The sequence below is a fragment of the Spinacia oleracea genome, chromosome 3 (genome assembly GCF_020520425.1).
Source record: "Spinacia oleracea cultivar Varoflay chromosome 3, BTI_SOV_V1, whole genome shotgun sequence".
In the NCBI taxonomy this organism is placed as follows: Eukaryota; Viridiplantae; Streptophyta; class Magnoliopsida; order Caryophyllales; family Amaranthaceae; genus Spinacia; species Spinacia oleracea.
In genome coordinates, this window is record NC_079489.1 from 118,871,276 (window position 1) to 118,892,257 (window position 20,982).

General features: G+C 33.6%; 2 protein-coding genes across 2 annotated transcripts; one reads left to right on the forward strand and one right to left on the reverse strand.

Moving 5' to 3' along the window:
* Window positions 1-10,791: 10,791 nt before the first annotated feature.
* On the forward strand, window positions 10,792-11,847 carry LOC110793630 (RING-H2 finger protein ATL78-like). Its single transcript, XM_021998527.2, has one exon. The coding sequence runs from the start codon at window positions 10,945-10,947 to the stop codon at window positions 11,632-11,634; it is 690 nt and encodes a 229-aa protein (XP_021854219.2). The 5' UTR covers window positions 10,792-10,944; the 3' UTR covers window positions 11,635-11,847.
* Window positions 11,848-17,227: 5,380 nt separating this feature from the next.
* On the reverse strand, window positions 17,228-18,480 carry LOC110793632 (RING-H2 finger protein ATL78-like). Its single transcript, XM_021998528.2, has one exon. The coding sequence runs from the start codon at window positions 18,186-18,188 to the stop codon at window positions 17,409-17,411; it is 780 nt and encodes a 259-aa protein (XP_021854220.2). The 5' UTR covers window positions 18,189-18,480; the 3' UTR covers window positions 17,228-17,408.
* Between the last annotated feature and the right edge of the window lie 2,502 nt (window positions 18,481-20,982).

The window sequence follows — 20,982 nt, forward strand, 5'->3', positions numbered from 1 at the left end:
AATATTTAATATTTCCGTTTCCGGAATTATTTTCCGATTCCGATAATATTTCCACTTCTGACAATATTTCCGTTTCCGGCAATATTTCCGACTCCGGCAATATTTCCATTTCCGATAATATTTTCCGATACGTACCATGTTTCCGTTTCCGGCAATATCTACGACTTGGATAATATTTATATTTCCGATACGATCCATATTTCCGTTTCCGGCAATATCATCGTTTCCGGAGTACTCATTTACTTGCCTTTGACGATCTCAGCTCCCACTGAAACCAAGATCCGTCGATTCCGAATATCCATAGATAGAGTATTTAATGCCATTAAATACTTGATCCGTTTACGTACTATTTGTGTGACCCTACGGGTTCAGTCAAGAGTAAGCTGTGGATTAATATCATTAATTCCACTTGAACTGAAGCGGCCTCTAGCTAGGCATTCAGTTCACTTGATCTCACTGAATTATTAACTTGTTAATTAATACTGAACGACATTTATTAGACTTAACATTAAATGCATGCTTGGACCAAGGGAATTATTTCCTTCAAGCACGCCCTTGGGAAACATCAGTAGACTTAACTGTTTGTTATGTCGAGGCCCACACAAATGGTGGGAGTGCAAGTACAAAGGGGAGATCGACAACCTAGAGAGGAAGTTGTCGGCCATGTCCGTGGAGGAAACCCCCAAAGAGACAGAAGAAGAAGCATGCAGTGAAGACAATGAGCCCCGCAGAATGAGTTCCGTCTACATGATGTATGCAATGGCCCCGGAGACAAGAGAGGGATCCATGAACATGATGTATGTGGACCTCGCAGTGAATGGGAGGAGTGCTCGAGCCATGGTCGACACCGGCGCCTCTCACAACTTTGTGACCGAAGCAGAAGCCCGACGCATAGATTGGGGTTAGTGCTCAAGAAAGGAGGCGGTAGCATGATATTCGTCAACTCTAAAGCTAAGCCGATTCTCGGTGTGGCAGAACAGGTGGAAGCAAAGTTGGGAGACTGGGAAGGGAAAACGAACTTCACTGCCGTCAACATGGACGACTTCAACCTTGTACTTGGATTGGAGTTCCTCCGCACCAGCAAAGCAGTTGTAATGCCTCACTTGAATTCATTGCTTGTAGCAGGTGGTCAAGCTTGTCTAGTTTGAAGTACAGGTACTCCCGCAAAGACAAAAGAGAAGGGCCGATACCTTTCGGCAATGTGAGTGATGGAGCCACTCAGAAACGCGACATCTCAGATACCCCCTCGCATCAGAAACAAGAAACATAATACAAGCTCAAGCCCAGCCGCTCCGAGCCAGAAACCAGAAACCAGGAAGACTTGGATTCACAAGATTCACCAACCTATCAAGACACAACAAGATTCAAGAAGACTCCAGCAATCGCCATCAACTAACGGCAGAGAAGACTACAGAGTTTAAAATAAGAATTTTTTCTTTCAACTTTTGTAACTCTTGTAAGTCGACGAGGGCGTCGACAGCTTAAGTGGGGGAGGATGTTAGAATTCAACCTTCCTTTACTTGTATTTCTCTTTTCTATTGCTTTCTAGGATCTTTCTAATACTTTTCTAGGCTTTAGAGAGAATTATTATGTTATTGTAATTCCAGTGTTCACTGGCAAGTTTTAGCTAATTCAAAATAAACCTCTATGAGGGATATGAACTAATACCTCTCATCAGAAGTTGTCTTTGCTTAATCACTTGCGTTGTTGTTAGCTTTTATAGATATTGTGCTGTCGCATGTTTTTAAGTTTTCCAAGACCCATCAAAGTCCCTCGAAAAACAGGTACACTCTATTCGTCGGTCCCGCTTGTGCCTGCTGTGCGCACACAAGCGCCCCGATCGACCCTCGCTCTTGTCGCCAATAGGCAAGAGTGCCCATTCTAAAGCAGATACCCGTTCGTGCCCCGAGCCTTGAGATTCACTTTTCGCACAAGGCTTGCGCCCTTGTCGCCCCATAGACTAGAGCGCGCCGTACGATCCGCTGTCAAAACACTCGGACAGTGACACTAAGGCATTTTGTTTCTTTTTAATTTCTTTCTACTCGCATGTTTGGCTTTGAAGATGTCACCTACGGAGTACCTTTGAAACTTAGGCTATTGTTCTACTCCATTTTCATCTCATTTTGATAAAAACATACTAAATAGTGCTCAATCTATTCTTAGATCTAATAATATGATGAATTTTCCAATCATCAAATATATTATTGCAGTAAAAATGTGATGTAAATATTACAACAAAATAAAAAATTATTACTTTGAAAAACCGCGTGCGTAACACGCCGTGAAAAAACACTGGTAAAGTAAAAGCGGGATGAAATTAATGAAACAGTCCGAAAGTGGAAAGGATTTCGCAAGATGGAGGAGCCAGTAAAAAAAAAAAAAAAAAACTAAAGTACTCATGAGTTTATATTACTTCGTATTATATGAGCTTAGAGTATATGAAAGGATTTGCCCCAAAATTAACTATATAGATAATACAATCTTATTTTTGCTTTAATTGGAAGCCATATATTTAGAAAATACCTTTTGTTTTTGCTTAATCAGATCGCAGTGAAGTCCCAAGATTAAATGGATCCATAATAATATTTAAATTTAAAAAATATTAAGGATTTGTATTTTTTAAATTTAAATATTATTATGGATCCATTTAATCTTGGGACTTTTGTAAAAGACGGTCTTACGGGAAAGACCGCCTTGTTGTCAACTAGACTGCCACACAAGCTGCCATGTAAATTGCTGACGTCAGCATTAATAAAAGAAAATATATATAACAATTTTATGATTTATTTTCATTTTCACTTTCATTTCTTCCAAAAAATTTCTCTCTCTTCCTCCTTCATTAGATTAGGGTTTTCCATTCTCTCTCTTCGCCGCCGTCGTTTATCATCTACCACCAGCAACTTCTCGCCGCCGTCGTTGAGCATTTGATGCCGGCAACTTCTCACTGTCGTCGTTGCTCTCCTCTGGTACTCATCTCCTCTGAATATCTTCACTTTCTAATTTTTATTTTCGAAAACCTAAGTTGTTGATGATTTAGAAACCGAAAAAGTGGTGGCGGCGGCGGTCATAGAGAATGATTTATGTCGGAGTTGAAGAGCCGCGGTCATTCAGAAGAACTAGCACAAATTACGGTCGATATTAGTCGCGGTGAAGGCGGTGGTCGAAATGTGGAATCGGCGGAGGTTTTCGTAGGTGTTCATGAATCGACGGCGGCGGTCTTTGTAGTGAGGTAATGAATCAGTTTTTTTTTTAATTAGTTTTTATAATTTAGTTTGTAATTTATCTGAGGTATTGATTTCTATCTCAAACCCTAAGTATGGCCGAACGCATGATTTTTTATGTCAAATTAAGGTTAATCGTTTGAGTTTGTCCTTTTAATTTGATTTATCTGAAATTGTAAGTTTAGGTAATGTTTACTGTTTCTTTGTTTTCTTTTTTTTAAATTAATTCTTTTGATTTTGATTTTGATTTTGATTTTTGTTTTTGTTTTTGGTTTTGTTGCGTTGGTGACGGTGGCTGCAATGTTGGAGGATTGCAAGCGGTTGACGGTGGAGATGGTGGTGGAGCAGCGGTTGAACTGGTGATTGTTTGGTGGTTGTTGTTGTTGTTGCTGCTTGTGGCGCTAGGCTTGTCTTTCCCGTGGCTGCTTTGTTGGTGCTTCTGCTGCCGTGTTGCTGGGCGGCATGGAGAGGAGTGAGACAGGCAGCAGGCAAAATGCAAAGAATTGTAATTTAGTTTAAATCTATATTGTAGATGTAAATAAAAATTTTCATTTAGTCAAGAATAATTTCATTTTAGTTACATTTTTGTTATATTTAGTTACAATTTTATGGGTTTTAATTGTATAAGTTTTAGTTAATATTTTTTAAGTTTTAGTTATGATTTTCTTGGTTTTAGTTAAGTTTTTTTGAGCTTTAGTTACGTATTTTGAGTTTTCAATTCAGTGCTTTAGTTACGACATTTCGAGTTTTAGTTATGATTTCACGAGTTTAAGTTACGATTTTCTTGGTTTTAGTTAAGATTTTTTGAGTTTCAGATAACGAATTTCTGAATTTTAGTTAAGATACAAAATTTTAAGCATTGAAACCAATTAGATAAGCAATTGAATCAATTAGTTATAAAATAAAACTAATAAGTTAAGTTTTGGAACCAATTAGTTAAGCAATGTAATAAATTAGTTAACCCATACAACCACTTAGTGAAGCAATGAAACCAATTAGTGAAGCACTGGAAGCAATTAGTGAAGCACTGAAATCAATTAGTGAGACACTAGAGCCAATTAGTTAAGTTTGAAATTCAATTAGTTAAATAACGAAATCAATTAGTTATGCAACGGAACTAATTAGTTAAGCACTGAAACCAATTAGTTAAGCAATGAAATCAATTAGTTAAGCATTGCAACTAATTAGTTAAGATTTCATGAGTTTTAGTTAATGATAAGTTTGTTTAAAATTAATAACTATTTTACTCAAAAGTTTAACTATTTGTCTTTATACCTTAACTATTTTGTTATTCAATTATTTATGATTTTTATTACTTTTAGTTATGTTTTACACTAGTTTAGTTAATTGAAAATTTTAATTTCGAAAAAAAAAATAGAATCGAAAAAAAAATTAAGCCTGAAATCCAATTAGTTAAGCCTGAAATTCAATTAGTAAAGTTTGAAATCCAATTAGTTAAGTAATGGAACTAATTAGTTAAGCAATGGAGCGATTTAGTTAAATCAATGAAACCAATTAGTTAAGCCTGAAATTCAATTAGTTAAGCAATTGAATAAATTAGTTAAGTTTGAATTTCAATTAGTTAAGTAATGCAACATTTAATTTAAGCAATTGAAAAATCTGGTAGAAGATTGGTTTTCATAAACACAACCAACACGTACTCAAGGTGCACCTTTCATGTATGCGAAGACATGGTGATCGAGGTCACGAGTTATTGTCACAGACTTCAACGGCATGAGATTAAGGCCGCCAAGCTAACAACATTGTTCTTGATTTATTTTATGTATTTTAGAAATGATTAAATTGGTTTTAGTTAACAATACTTTTGTAATATGTAGTTATAAATTTTTTCTTTAGTTAAGAATAATTATGTTTTAGTTAAGAATAATTACGTTTTAGTTAAGAAATTTATTGCAATTAAAGTTAAATTTGTATTAGTTGAAACTATTTCTTTTTTTAGTTATGAATAAAGTTGTTTTAGTTAAGATTAAATTTGTTTTAGTTAACAATAAATTTTTGAGGTTTATATGATTTTTTAAAAAATAGTTGTGATTTTATGACGAGTTTAGTTAAGAATAGTTTTGTTTTAGTTAAGATTACAATTCTTATAGTTAAGAATACTTTCGTTTTAGTTATGAAAATTTTTGTTGTAATTAAAATAATTTCTCTTTAGTTAATTTGAAATTCAATTAGTTAAGCAATGAAACCAGTTAGTTAAGTACTGGAACTAATTAGTTAAGCAATGAAATAAATTAGTTAAACACTATGATCAATTAGTTAATCATTGGAACAAATTAATTAAGCACCGTGACCAATTAGTTAATCACTGAAACCAATTAGTTAAGCAATGAAACTAATTAGTTAAGCAATGCAACCAATTAGTTAAGTAATGAAACTAAATATTTAAGCAGTGTAACCAATTAGTTTACAAATATAAAGAAAGCATTTGTTAAGCCTAAAATTCAATTACTTAAGAAATGAAACCAATTAGTTAAACAATTAAAATAATTGGTTCAAATTGAACTAATTACTTTAAAAATATAAAGAAAGCATTGGTTAAGCGTGAAATTCAATTAGTTAAGCAATTGAACCAATTAGTTAAGTTTGAAATTCAATTAGTTAATGAAACCAATTAATTAAACAACTGAACCAATTAGTTAAGCAATTGAACCAATTAATTAAGCAATGGAACTAATTAGTGAAGCAATGAAACCAATTAGTTAAGCACTATAACTAATTAGTTAAACCTAAAATTCAATTAGTCAAGTAATGTAACCTATTAGTTAAGCAATGATACCAATTAGTTAAGCCTGAAATTCAATTAGTTAAGCAATTGAACCAATTAAGATTTTCTGAGTTTTAGTTAGGAATTTTTGAGTTTAAGTTATCGCTTTTGAAGTTCTAGTTAGGATTTCAAAAAAAATTGAGTTCTAGTTACATGTTTTTAGTTTAAAAGAATTTAGGAACGGAAGGAGTATTAGTTAATTTTTTTTGAGCTTTAGTTAAGAATTCAGCGGTTTTAGTTTCGTTATTTTGCATTTTAGTTAAATTTTTTTGAGTTTTAGTTAATATAAGTGTATAATTTCATCTATTAAATCAAATCTCACAGATTTAGAAAACTGACATAAAAAACATTGATAACTTTTTGCTTATAACCAAAAATAAAATGCAAAAAGGTAACTAAAGCACTTTATTTCATTACTAAATATAAAAAATTTATAACTAAAACAAAAATCTATACAAAACAAAACTATTCTTAATTTTTTTTGCAATCCACTGGAATACATCAACATTGAGGCTTGTAACTCCATTCCTCCCTCCGATCAACTTCCTCGCCGCCGCCTAATTCACCGTCATATGCTCGCTGTTATTGAATAGCACGGTGGAAGCGAATCCCAATCCTTAATCCTACCGCACCTCCACCATCTCCCTGTCATATCACCGAAACCCACCGTCTTCCTAGAAGCACCAGCCGCATCTCCACCACCGTCACGGGCCGCCACCTCTTGTCATGAAATCAAACATCAATAATATCAACCAAATTAATCAAAACCTAAATCGCAAATTCAACAAAATCAAAGGAATAAAACCGAAAACCTAAAAACCTCAAGCGGAATCCATGGCCGCGCATCCATTGTCGGCGGAGACTACGAGGCTGAGATAGTCGGAATCCATGGTCGCACATCTTGCAACGGCAGCGAGGAGGAGAGATCGAGGAAGGAGAAGATAGAATGAAGGTGGCTAGGGTTTTGGAGGGACGGCGACGAGAAGGTGAGGTTCCTGAGTTTTGGAGGAGAGAGGGGGCAGAGATCCAGAGATTTTTGGAGGAGAGAGAAAGAGGTTAAGAAGAGAGAAGGGGAAAGTGAGAATCCCGTACAAAATAATTCAATTTATACCGCGCTTGAGGCCACGCGCGCGTGGTTGTCTCACCCGGTCTTTCTTACACGCGCCCGTGAGGCGGTCTCATGGAAAAGTTTCTGTTATTGTTTTTATTATCAATGTTATCCTTTACCTTAATAACGGGCATTATATTATGGGACGGAGGGAATACTAATTAATTAATCAGATCTCTATTATCTTGGAGGGCTTTTTACTTTAAAGTACTAGGATTATACTATTATATTAATATCCCCTTTTAAGCTTAAGAGTATATGGTAGGATTTGTATGTTGATTAAATGGATAATATCATAATTACACTCTTAATGCATGGTGCTTTAATTAGAAGCCATGTATTTAGCAAACCCCTTTGTTTTTGCTTAATCAGATTGCAGTGAAGTTCCAACATGTTTGTACTTGAGGGTTCTACTTGTATTAGTTTATTGATTTTTTCTTCAAGGACTCAATGTGATGTGATCGATGAGCATCGACCTATTATCTGTTTTCCATCTATTAAGACTACTTACATTCTTCGCAGATTGCTAATTTTTTTGAACTCGTCTTTTTTTTTTTTGACTTATTTTTAATAAGTTTTGGAGAATAATTAGCATAACTCAAATGAGTCTCTACGAGCGATATTTAGTTTTGGGTAATGAACTTAGTTAAACAAAAATGACCAAAATAGTCTATATATTAACGGATAATTTAACGATGCCTACAACAATTTTATAGCCATTGTAAATTTTTGATCACAACCGTTAAATTTCTAATATTAGATCAGGACCACTCATTAGGTTGACTTAATTCATAATAAAAATATTTTTAAAATAAAAATATTTTTAAAAATGAATGTACATCTCTTTAAAAAAAGCAGTTTGTTCCTCCCTTCGTACCTTAGAGCAACCCAATGGTTAAAAAATGGACTTGCTCACCAAAAAATGAACATGTGAGCATGTAGCCCACCATTAGTGCAACAATGACATAGACAACTGTTAAAACATTGTAGCTATTTTGGACAGGTAGCTCAACAAAAGATAGCTCAAATAAATAAATTTAGTAAATTAAATATTATAGGGAGCTACAAGTTATTGTAGCCCACCAATGTGAAATATATGTATCTTAAATTAATTGTAGCTGTAGCAAAATTAACCACAACACCTTATACCTCACCATTGGAGTTGCTCTTAGCTTCTATTGATTGTTCATCTTAATTTTGGATTAGAAAATGTTCTACTTCGTATTTTGAATATTTATGATCGAAAGAATTTAAAAACCATGCAATATCAAAATATCAACGTGGAAGTGAAAATAAACATAGTTGTAGATGTAGAATATTGTGAGGATATATAGACGCAAATTTTCTCCTTCAACTTATTAAACTTTATGTTGTTAATTTTGGGTAGAAAACATATAATTATATGATAATATTGAAAGTTTCATCATTGAAACAAATTTTATTTTTAATAAAAATACTTGTAGTGAATTTGATGTTTCATCTTGAGGACTGTTAATGGAGATTGTAATTTTTTTGAGCTGTAACAGTTTCTAAGCAATTAGATATAAAATAAAGTTTTTTTTTTTTTAATTTTTTTTTTTTAATTGTGACTTAGAAAAAAAAAAAAATTATACTTTTGTAAAAGTTTAAAGTCAAACAATCGGATGGACACGATTAGTCTCCAAACTTTAGAGGACTGAGATTGAAAACAACTATAATAGCTACATTTTTATTGTAGCTATTGAAAAACCTTCGGTATATTAACATATCCACTTAATTGTCATAAAAATAAAAAAATACACCAGTTTAATCCTACATCTTCTCTGTCTCCCTCTTCTAGTTTTCATTTGCGCTTTACGGTGATAAATGACAATAGTCTAACTTTTTGGATAGTCTAGTTTTGGCTTTTAACACTTTTACTATGGTGGAGTTATGGAATGACCTTTTGGTGAATGCATAATTTGGTTCAACGATAAGGATATATTTATGTCAACGTTTTGAATACACTTAGATGAATCAGAGACAAATTATTAAGTGGTTAAACCATGCCATCTTTGGAAAGGTTGCATGCCTAACGTTATTTACCTGAGAAAAACATTGCATTTCAAGATTTGTAAAACGATTATAGTGTTGAATCTGTTGATGAACGAACTTGTATTTGATCATTCGCATATTGTATTTGTTAGATTCATATTTCTCTTAAAGATATCGTATAAATTTTGATGTATCAATTTTGCTAAAAAAAAGTTACACAAACAGTCATTAAACCATCTTGTGAACTATTTACGACTCATTGAAACAAATGACTACTTTTTGCTACCCAATGAAATTTATCATTTTATTTTCTTTTCTTTTCTTTTCTTTTCTTTTTGACATACAATAAAACATTAAAACTTATCAACTTGACACCACAAAATAGTTGTCGAGTTGATAACATACCAAGCTAGGCCACGATCCAAGAAGTTATTGTCTTTCAGCATGATCCAGATAAATGTTACTTGAATCTAATAAAAATAGGAAGTAATTCGGTACGGTCTAGGTTTGATCAAGTTACGGTTAAAGATAGATCGATCGATTTGGTTTACCCAAATTCTTATATGAGACTGTCCTCACTATCAACTGATGGTGAGACCAGTTCACACTTGCGAATTTAGGTATGTTATTTATATAGTTTAGACACGTTACTTTTTTTATAATTTTACAGGAGGTACTTTTTTTAGTTTAGGTATGTTACTTCTATAGTTTATACATGTTACTTTTTTTATACGAAGTAGTTTTAGGGGAGATACCTTCTTAGTTTACGTATGTTACTTCTATAGTTTAGACATGTTACTTTTTTTTATAATTTTAGAGGAAGTACTTTTTTTAGTTTAGGTATGTTATTTCTATAGTTTATACATGTTGCTTTTTTTATACGGAGTAGTTTTAGGGGAGATACCTTCTTAGTTTAGGTATGTTACTTTTATAGTTTAGACACGTTACTTTTTTTTTTAATAATTTTAGAGGAGGTATTTTTTTTAGTCTAGGTATGTTACTTCTATAGTTTAGACATATTACTTTTTTTTTATAATTTTAGATGAGATACTTTTTTAGTTTAGGTATGTTATTTCTATAGTTTAGACATGTTACTTTTTTTATACGGAATAGTTTTAGGGGAGGTACATTTTTAGTTTAGGTATGTTACTTCTATAGTTTAGACATGTTACTTTTATTTTATATAATTTTAGAGGAGGTACTTTTTTAGTTTAGGTATGTTACTTCTATAATTTAGATCTGTTACTTTTTTTATATAGTTTTAGGGGAGGTACGCTATTGGTTTCGCGCTCGTCACACCATCAAGTTGATGGTGTGACTGGTCTCACAGAAGACGCGTTGTTTTGTTTAAAATGAACCGGCTACTTAAAATGGCCATAATTTATCCTAAAACTACCACCATATAATTTCTCCTAATTACTAATAGTTGAACTTTTAATACAGGCCGAGTAGTATTAATTAAAAATTTCAACCACGTACAATATTTTAGATATATCTCAGTCACCACTCAATTTTTTATTTTTACTAACATTTAAAGTTAAGGCCCTTATTTTTTAAGTGCAATAGTCTATGTCGTTTCTGTACAATTATATATGGCTGGAGATAAAGATCAACCAACCATATCCACTCCAATATGCCCCAATAACAAAATAAAATTCCACAAAAATTTATAAAAAATGAAAAAGGCAGAATCTAGGAATTATATTTATCTTCTTCATTACTACTATATATGGAGTTTATATATTCTCCACCAAACAACATAATTCATAAGCTAAACTTCATATTTTCTCTCTCCAAAATAAAAAAAGAAAAAGAAAATGATGCCTTCAACTTATTCCCTCATTTCATCCAACCTTCCTAGGAGAATGTTGTTACACTCCCCATTTTTCCATCACAATCAACCAGCAACACCAACACTACCACCACCACCACCAATGACAATGGCTGCGCCACCACCGAGGCACGGTAGCAGTATAGATGCTAATGTTGTGATGATCTTTTCAGTGTTATTGTGTTTGCTAATCTTCTCCATATGTATTAACTGCTTGATTAGGTGCATGTTTAAGTGCCTAATTATGATCACTACAACTACCCAACAGAGGAATAATAATCTACTACAACAACATAAAGAGGTTGTTACTAGTGGTGTTGATAAAAGGGCATTAAAGACATTTCCAGTGGTGAAGTACTCAAAAGAGGTGAATGTTCAAGGGTTGGGAACAGAATGTGTTATATGTTTGTCAGAGTTTAAAGGTGGAGACAGACTCAGGATTTTACCAAAATGCCACCATGGCAGCTTTCATGTTAAGTGCATTGATAAGTGGCTTAGTTCTCAGTCTTCTTGCCCTATTTGCAGACAATCTTTGGTTGACACTTGTCACAAGATCATTGGATGTGATCAGCAACCAACCTCCTCGCCGCTGCCATCGTCGTCGTCATCAAGTGAGATGGTTGCTATAAGTATTGTGCCACCGGAAAGGGAAGATTTAGCTAGAAATTTAAGTTGACAATTATGATTTACTAATCCTTTTATTTTGTGGGTGTTACTTTGTCATAAGTTAACAATTTAATAGCCAATTAACATATACACTAGGAACTTAATTGGAATTTTTTTATAGAAAAAAGTTTCTAGCTAGCTCTGTAATCGTACAAAATATACATTTTCTTTCTAATTAGTTTTTGTTTAATATCCAAAATATACAAAGAATTACAGTTTACCATCTTTTGGCATTGTCCCTAACTATATAATTTACCATGGTGATTATTGTTTTCGATTCTGTCTATATTTTTTTTTTATCATAATGCAGGGAGACACGCGAGAAACGGGAAGAGATGAAAAATCCCTCAAATGAATCCCATGAAATTTGATTTAAGACCGCAATAAGGATCTAAAGTGGGCGGTGATACACTCACTACGTACTCCACCTCAATCTCAATTGTTCTATTTCTTGTAACAACTATACTATATATGGACTACGGATTATGTGTTATTCAAACACCGTATCTTTAATGTATCCTTAATGTAAAAAAACAGATCATTTAAAAAAAAACAGGAGGTAAATATATATAATTTCACTTAAGTTTAATTGATCATCTTTATATAACTTAGAAAGGGATAGAGTAAATTATGTAGAACAAGGGCCAATTTCAAACAACTTTTTTTTTTAATATATTTTATGATATCGATCAGTCACATATCTGTTAGACTACACATTGAATCAGTTCATTTTCCTTCAAACAACTCAACGCGGGGTCTCGATATGGTTATATATATATGTTCATGTCTATTTTTAGGCTTGTTGCGGCAAATCACGTGCAAGTTTATCAAGATTGAATGAATAGCATGACAATTCAACATCAAGAAAGTTTAGAGTCGCAATATCAAAGAGGGCGACTTAATTAGTGCTCAAAGATCTTCGAAAGAACATGCAGTGATGGACCCTAGCTAGTAGCTATGATCGGAGCTAGCTTAGACATCCTTAGTCTAAAGAAATTAATTGTTTATTAATTTGGTAATTTATTGAATCAGTACCCATATTATATGAACTTAATTCAAGTCGAGTCAGTTTCGGACAAAGCCAGAACGTGTTTGCCATGTCATTTGAACTCTTGATGTGTATTGCTCCTTAAGTAGGGTAAGCCAGTAAAGCCAACCTAGCAAGGTCTTGATCTTGATCCCACACGGAAGGCATAATGTGGCCATTGTCCACGATATATGATAATCATTAACCAAGTTAATTAATAAAAAGCAAGCATAAAGATTAAAGAGCACAAAACATGAAAACATCCCCACTAAATGGTGGTTGAAACTTGAAAGTCGAAACACATGCATAGTATAGTACACAAGTATATCTTTTCAGAATCTATCAAAATTTTGAAAAGGACATTACAATTACAATAGGAGATTTAATTAATTAGTCTTAAAAAGGAGTCCTTTTTTTCTTTAATTAATTAATTAATTACCCATAATGATCCCTTTGTTTATCAGCCAAGAATAAGAGCATACTTGATTGGTTAAAATTAGATTTAGATCTAATTAAGCCTACTTGCAAACTTAAACAGTGATTAAGAAGGCGTTTACGACAAAATTAGAGCCCATTCTTCCAAATCTTTATGTATTTTAGAAAAGAGCACATTAATTAACTCAATTTTAATACAACCCCGATTGAACTTAATGGCAACTGTGCTTATTCCCCAGTAACATATATATGTTTTTTTAATTTAATTAAGTATTTGTGGGAGTGTGACTCATCATGAAGATGAACTCAATCATGCATCAAGAAAAAATTGTAAGAAGCTTCCATTTCACTTTTCTTTTTTCGATCGATATATTTCAGTATTCATGTTGTACCAAATTGTCTAATCTCACAATCAGTTGGATTGTAATGACTGATAATGTAATGACCACTAAACTGCCAAATTTACGTACCCTACATATGATTCTCCTTTCACCTCCCAAAATATACAAACATAGTCAACCCCCATCAATCGCGCAAATGACAATTAAGTAGAGACGCAGAGTTTATCATGGTAGGTAGGCCGCGTAGGGACGTAGAGTTGATCATGGTAGGTACGCGCCGGTCGGGCAGATTAGGGTTGAAATTACTGCTCCGTAGGGCTGTCAATTATGTCATCGGTCGGTTATGGGTTGGTCTTAACTAATCGGTTGGTCTTTAATCGGATAATATTATGTGCGGGTCTGCGCCCAAACAAATCAAATATTCAAATATTTTGTTAGGTTATTTTGATTTTTGTCGAATTAGGTCAGTTTTTACAACCCTACACCCTAGTCAACCTAGTAATTAGGTAGGACCTAAGACCGAAATTTAAAAGAAATGCAATCGGGCCGCACCAAAGTGAAAAGAATAGTTGGGTCAAGCCAGACTATGATTGGAGTATTGGACCAAAAGATTCTGCCCAAATAAGCACGGCTCGGATCGGACGACCTATCAATTAAATTAAACTATCATATACGGATATACGAGCCTTTCCGAGTTAATCTCAGTGATTGGAAAATTTTCCCAATTAAATGGCATTTTCGTAAATAATTGATGATTTTATTACGAAAATGCCATTAAATGTGGGTGACATGTCATATGGGCCACATGTACGGTCATAATTGTATTTTCATAATACATCAAAACTATATAATATACAGTCAACAACTCGCAAAATACAATAAACTTCTACTAATAATCAATCCACAACTATAAATATACAGTCAACCACTTACCAATAAACAATATTGCATTTTAGTAGTTCATCAGAGCAAGGCTTACCATTTTTCAAGAACAATGTGATATCTCACACCGGGTAAATCCTTAACCCCCAACAATCATAAAATATACAGTCAACGATAAGTTGTATACAATCAACACCGAGTAATATGCAGTTAATAACTACAAATATACAGTCAACACGTAACATTATACCACCTACAGTTTTCAAGCAAAATATTTACGAAAATGCCATTTGATTGGAAAACTTTTCCAATCACTGAGATTAACTCGGAATTTCTCCGGATATACCGATATACGGAGTAAGAAGTGCTTGTATGTTGCTTCATCTTTGGTTAGCTATCAAAAGCTCAGTTCGACTTTCTTTGTTTTACGTACGTACGTACGTCCGTCCGTCTTCCTTTAAAGCTAATGCAACATATCAAGCAATGTACCCGGTAACATATACGGATGAAAATGTTTAATGTACGGTGAATGTTATTGGAAATCTGTTAGGATAGAAAATGTCAATAACGGGAGTAACTCCACATCTAAAATTTATATTTTCTACCAATTTCCTGTTGGTTCAGTGGTGATTGAGGCTGAATTTGGTAGGGAAGACCCGTGATCGATTTTCCGCGACAATAATTAGGAGGGGACTGAAATCTATCTACCCAAAATTCGCCCTAAATCCGAATTAGCCCTAAAGGTGAACCAGGTGCTTAGACAAAAAAAAAAAGTTTGTATTTTCTCTCGTGTTTCTCCATTACAAAACAACTCACATGTGACAGATGTTAGTGATTAACAATTGAAATTCAATTATAGATGTTAGAGCTTGTTGTAGAAATACGAAGCATTAGCGGAATTAAGGGGGCTGGCGGGGAACATGGCCCCATATGATATGTTTAAAAAATAGGCAAATTTGTTAAAAACCACCTTATAAAAGTGTTAACTTGTGAGAAACCACCTTTTAAAAAAGTACTTGTTAGAAGAAACATAAATTACGAAAATGATAAAGGTCGCAACATGCGACCTTTAAGCCGTGTCACAATGATGACATGACATGCTTATGTGTCATGATTTAAATTGGAATCTAAAATATTTAACGTATATATCCTATTATACCTGTTTAAAATAAAAGTAGGAAAATCTTAATATTCTAATTTGTTTCTTTTTTTATATCAATTACCTTATTTACATATTTTCATAGTAAAATTTTTGCATTGATAGTAAAAATATTATGATGACTCATAGCCTACGTGGCGCATATATGTACCAATTAAACTCCGACACGTAAGATTGTTAAAGACCACCTTCCGATGATCGACTATGTTTTCCAGCATTGACTTGCAGGTGAATAGCACGTGACACATTTTCCTCTCCCTTTCCTCTTTCCGCCATTTCATCCCCTCCATTTTCATTCACTCCTTTGCAAGTCATCTGCTCCTCTTCATTAACTCCTCTGATCTACCATGTCCATACTTGATATTGACTCATCTCTAATTAATCTCCCCTAACTGATTGTTCAAGAAGTGAAATTACCCATTTATTTTCCTTCTGTATTGCAATACCATGGAAACTATCATAGGGAAGGATTATTGTTCTTCAATTACATTCACCAAATAGCCTAAGATCGCCACAAGGCCCACAAATTCAATTTTTTTAAGAGAAAAAAGTACTGCAAATACTTGGACTTTCAAATGCATTAAATGCAGCTTCTTAGAAGTTTAATTAATAAAATTATAAACAAATAGACAAATTCTGTAACAACATAATTGAACAACGCTTGTGAATTAATTGAACTTGATGTTGATTAGATTTGTAAAGCGCAGTAGAGCCATAGTTTAGCTTCGTTTTATTCTTTTCTTTTGAGAATCTTTCGGTTTTTTATTAGTCGGAATTTTCTATCAGGGACTTTGTGATGAATTGGAAACGGTGAATAAGCTGCAGAGGAGTCACAATGGAGAAGGGAAGGGAAGGAAAGGAAAAAGAGATACTCCCTCCGTCCCAGATTAGTTGTTACACTTTTCTTTTTCGTCCGTCCCAGATTAGTTGTTACACTTCTAAATTAGGAATGACCCCACAATTATTATATTGTCTCTCTCTTCCCACTAAATTTTATTTTGTCCTTACATAGTCTCTCATTCAATTAAAAAAATACCGCACTAACTCCTATAACATCTACTTTTTCAATAAAATAACAATTGATAACCAAACAACCACCTATCACCTAGAACTTTGTGCAAAGGTAAGTGTAACGACTAATTTGGGATGGAGGGAGTAAAAGGAAATGAAAAAGAAAAAAGTAGGTGTCACGTGTGCGTAGATGTCAAGTAAATGCCGGAAAATGCAATCAACTACCAGATTCCGGCCAAAGGTGGTCTTTGAACAAAAAAATTATAATTTAGGTTCTTCTTACAATTTTTTTTATAAAAGGTGATTCCTAACAAAAATACTCTTTTAAAAGTTGGTTTCTTACAAATTTGCCTAAAAAATAAATATGCATTATAAAACACGTGTTCAATATAATTTAAGTGGTAATTTAACCTTGAAGATTAGATGTTTTTGGAGGTACAAGTTTCGAATTTTACGTCCTTTACTTGTTGCAGGAGGTTTGAGATATACATTAAGCAGCCATTCGAATTTCCGAAAAATAAAAAAAGACATACTCCGCATCTATTTATTGTTTTAATTTGGTTCCTTATCCCTTTATTTTAATTTTAATATGTCTCTTAACTTTATTGTTTATCGATCTTATCCGAAAAGATGGACTACCACAAAAGTAAATTGGAGGGAGTACCTTATTGTTTAACAATGAATTTTTTTGCTTTTACATCTCCATGCAAGAATCGGATTGATTGAAGTCGAAACAAATGGCAAGAGCTAGCAGGGAATCGTTAATTAATTAATTGCTCTTCTTTTATACACTTCCAAGATGAACAATTAAGAACTAGTATTGTCTATCATTAATTTGTACAACAAGACAGAGTTAAACATAAAATTGAATATTTAACTCTGAAAATAAAGAAAAATCTACCAAAAATCTAATTTCAGCAACTTGTTTGCTATCTTAGAGCAACTTCTCTGTAATTTCTCACCAAATCTTCCCTTTCAAGTGGCACAATACTTACTATAACCACTTCTATGGATGTCGAAGATGGTGTTGTTGTTGTTGTTGTTGATGATGATGATGTTGTTGATGGTGTTGTTGTTGTTGATGGTGTTGTTGTTTGATGATCAACACCACTTCCAATGATCTTTTGACACGTTTCAACTAATGATTGTCTGCAAGTAGGGCAAGAGGAGTGAGCACTAAGCCATTCATCAATACATTTAACATGGAAGCCATGGTGGCATTTTGGTAATATCCTGACTTTTTCTCCTCCCTTAAACTCTGATAAACATATCACACAATCTGTATCTAAGCCTTGAATCTTGACCTCATTTGAGTACTTAACCACTGGAAAAGTCTTCAATGCCCTTTTGTCCAAACCCTTACTAACTTTTTTCTTCTGATCACGGCTAACCATGTTTAGGTAGTAATTAGGCTCCCCTGTAATCATGCTAGAGCACTTAATGACACACCTAATGAAGGTGTTTATGCATAAAGAACAGATTAGAGCGCAAACCAAGACCGCGAGGATCATGACTATATTAGCATCAAACCCGGGATTGCCATGGGTCGTACCAGTCGGGTCAAGGACTTGGTAGGTTGGTGTTGGTGCTTGTGATGTTACAGGTAGTGAGGGTTGAAAGGGGGAGTGAAGTAGTAATCTTCTAGAATAGTGAAGTTTGTTAACTATTTCTTGAGGGAGAGAATTAGTAAAGGAAGTTGAAGGCATCATGTATGTTTTTGGTTTGCTAAAAAGAGACTAATTTGAGAGTGTTGAATTGTGAGAGGAATGGATAGAATTGGATGTGGAGTTGTGGTTGTGTTGGAAGATGAATATATAGTGGGGGGGAAAGTGGAAGTGTAGATTTTGTAGATCCTCTATACTTGGTAGGAAAGTAAGGGACTAATGGTGTACTTCAGTACTTGGTATACTTTACAGTATTCAATTACTCCGTAGTATTTTAGTTTATCGCCTTGGTGTACGCAGAATGTAATAAGTTGTTCCTTTTTTAAATTAGTTTATTATATATTTGTTTTTATGCGCGAATGAGGCATACGGACAATACACAAACTCATTCTTGAACTACGATATTATCAGAACCTTTTTACATAAGTGCATCATTGGTTGGACGTATAGGATAACAACTATGTTAGAATATGCCTTGAATCAGTCAAACCCTTACTGCGACCCACAACACGAGGATCTCGCTGGCCAATCAGCGATTCGATAGTCAAGGGACGACATGTTCTGGTTTTGGGTTCGGCGACGCAACATGGTCCTCGATTGGGGTTCGGGGGCAACGTCCCCGAACTGTTGCCCCCGAACTTTCCGATATATACTCTACTTTGTTTCTTTTTTATGATCTATACATAAGGAGGAACTTATTTATATGACATCTTGTTAGTATCATCTAATTATAAATTTATCGAATATCAATTTATAATTTTACTTATCAATAATTAAAGATATTAATTGTTTGATTTATGCATTGACAAACGTGAAACAAAGTGTTGCAAATAAAAAGAAAATGATGAATTATTACGGATTAACTAATATCAAATTAAAAATCTTCTAAATTTTATTTACGATAGGACATGTTTTTAAAATTTATATATATACCACTAAATAATTTTTTCTAAAAAGAAGTGGAGATAAGGTGAAGTGGATGAACAGAACACGATCTGAATAGTAGTTTAACCTTTGTGTCCACATAAAATATTTATGCCCACGTAAAATATCTATATTTTGCGAGTCAAGTAGCTACACATTGCTTGCATATATAACCCGGTTTTGAGAATATATGCACACATCGAGGCTAGTATTCTTAAACCATGAACATAATTCTAAAAAGGCATTTCAAAAAACTAAAATAAAATTAAGGAGGGAGGAAACACGCCTAGAGAGTAGAGATAGATAGGAGTCATAAGATTAGATTGACGATAAATAATGTACTCCGTATGAAATATCACCCCACATTCAAAGTTTCATGAAATAATGAAAATTTGTGGTCTATGGGAATGGACGGCAATACCCCGCAAGATTATAAAAATTCATCCTCATTCTCCGCATGACACAGCTCATGTACAACAACTATGAACCATGCCACATTGCCACCCAACTAGCTCATATGATCAAACCCATTTCAGCCTTTCGGTTGACCCGTCAAATTCTTTGGGCCCAGTTTAATAATACTATAATACCCACTTATAATCTTGATTCTTGATTAAACACAAGTGTATGGCATGATCTTCACTAATTTGCTTATGTCTACGCGTCTCAGCCTCCTAAACAACGCTCTTTATCTAAATTATTAGAGTTACAACTTTTGAATAACAAACAAGTGTAAAGATGGGGTAATGTAGTTTAGTGGAAAAAGGTGAAAACACATGTTTACAAGTGTAAAGTACACATTTTTATGTCAATTTTACACTTAATAAAAATATACGACTATTACACAAACTTGGAAAGGATAGTCTAATTTATTCTTTTCTTTCTCCTCTCCTCTTCTGGGGTTTCGTTTTAAGGTTGTTTTTGGCGGGAATAGTTTAGTTTCCAAAAAATTAGACTATTTTTGTTTTTACTACTTTTCTGGGTTAATTTAATTATTGTCTTAAATATAATAAATCTTTACAATATAGGCGGAGTTCATCTATACTTCCTCCGTTTCAAAAAGATCTTCACAGTTACTATTTGCACGAACTCCAATGCAATATTTAACTACTAATATATCCAATTTCGTATGTGAAAAAATTATAAAAAATTGATATTATGAAAATACATACCGAGACCAATCTGACAAAATCTTACCTGTAATGTTTTGATGTATATAAAGGTGAGAATTTACGGTCAAAGTTTTTATACTTTGGACACATTTTCCAAAGCGTAAAGAACTTTCAGAAACGGAGGTAGTATTTGTTAGTCTTTATGGTGTCAGGAGTAAGTTTTAGTATGTTTATTTGGTTTCTCTTTCCTCGCAATGTACTCCGTATATATGTAGAATGAGTTCGTCGATAATAATTTTATGCGAAATCGAAACATACATCAATATTTCAAATACTCTCAGAAGAACCAAGTGGAAATCATCTTCGTGGCTACAACAATGCATTTTGTTAGATCCTCTCTATGAAAAGGCGTATGTTTCAGTTTTATATACGGGAGACATTTTACAAGGCAAGGTCTATTCAATGACCGTATTTTTTATGAACGAAATATTTATTTGATTCAATTTGCCTTCTGTCCCGGAATACTCGACCCGGTTTGACCGGCACAGAGTTTAAGGGACTTGAATTGACTTATTTAATTTAATAGGTAGTAGTTGATAGTGGAGTATTATTTTAATGTAGTTAGTGGGAAATGTGTAAAGGGGTGGGGTTGGGGGAGAGTAGGGGTTGAATTTTTAATTATTTTTTGTATGGAGTGGGGGGTAGGTGGGTTAATAGGGGTGGAGTGAGAAATAATATAATATTGTTATAATATTTCCATTTTTAGAAACAGGTCAAGTATTAAGGGACGACCCGATAAGGAA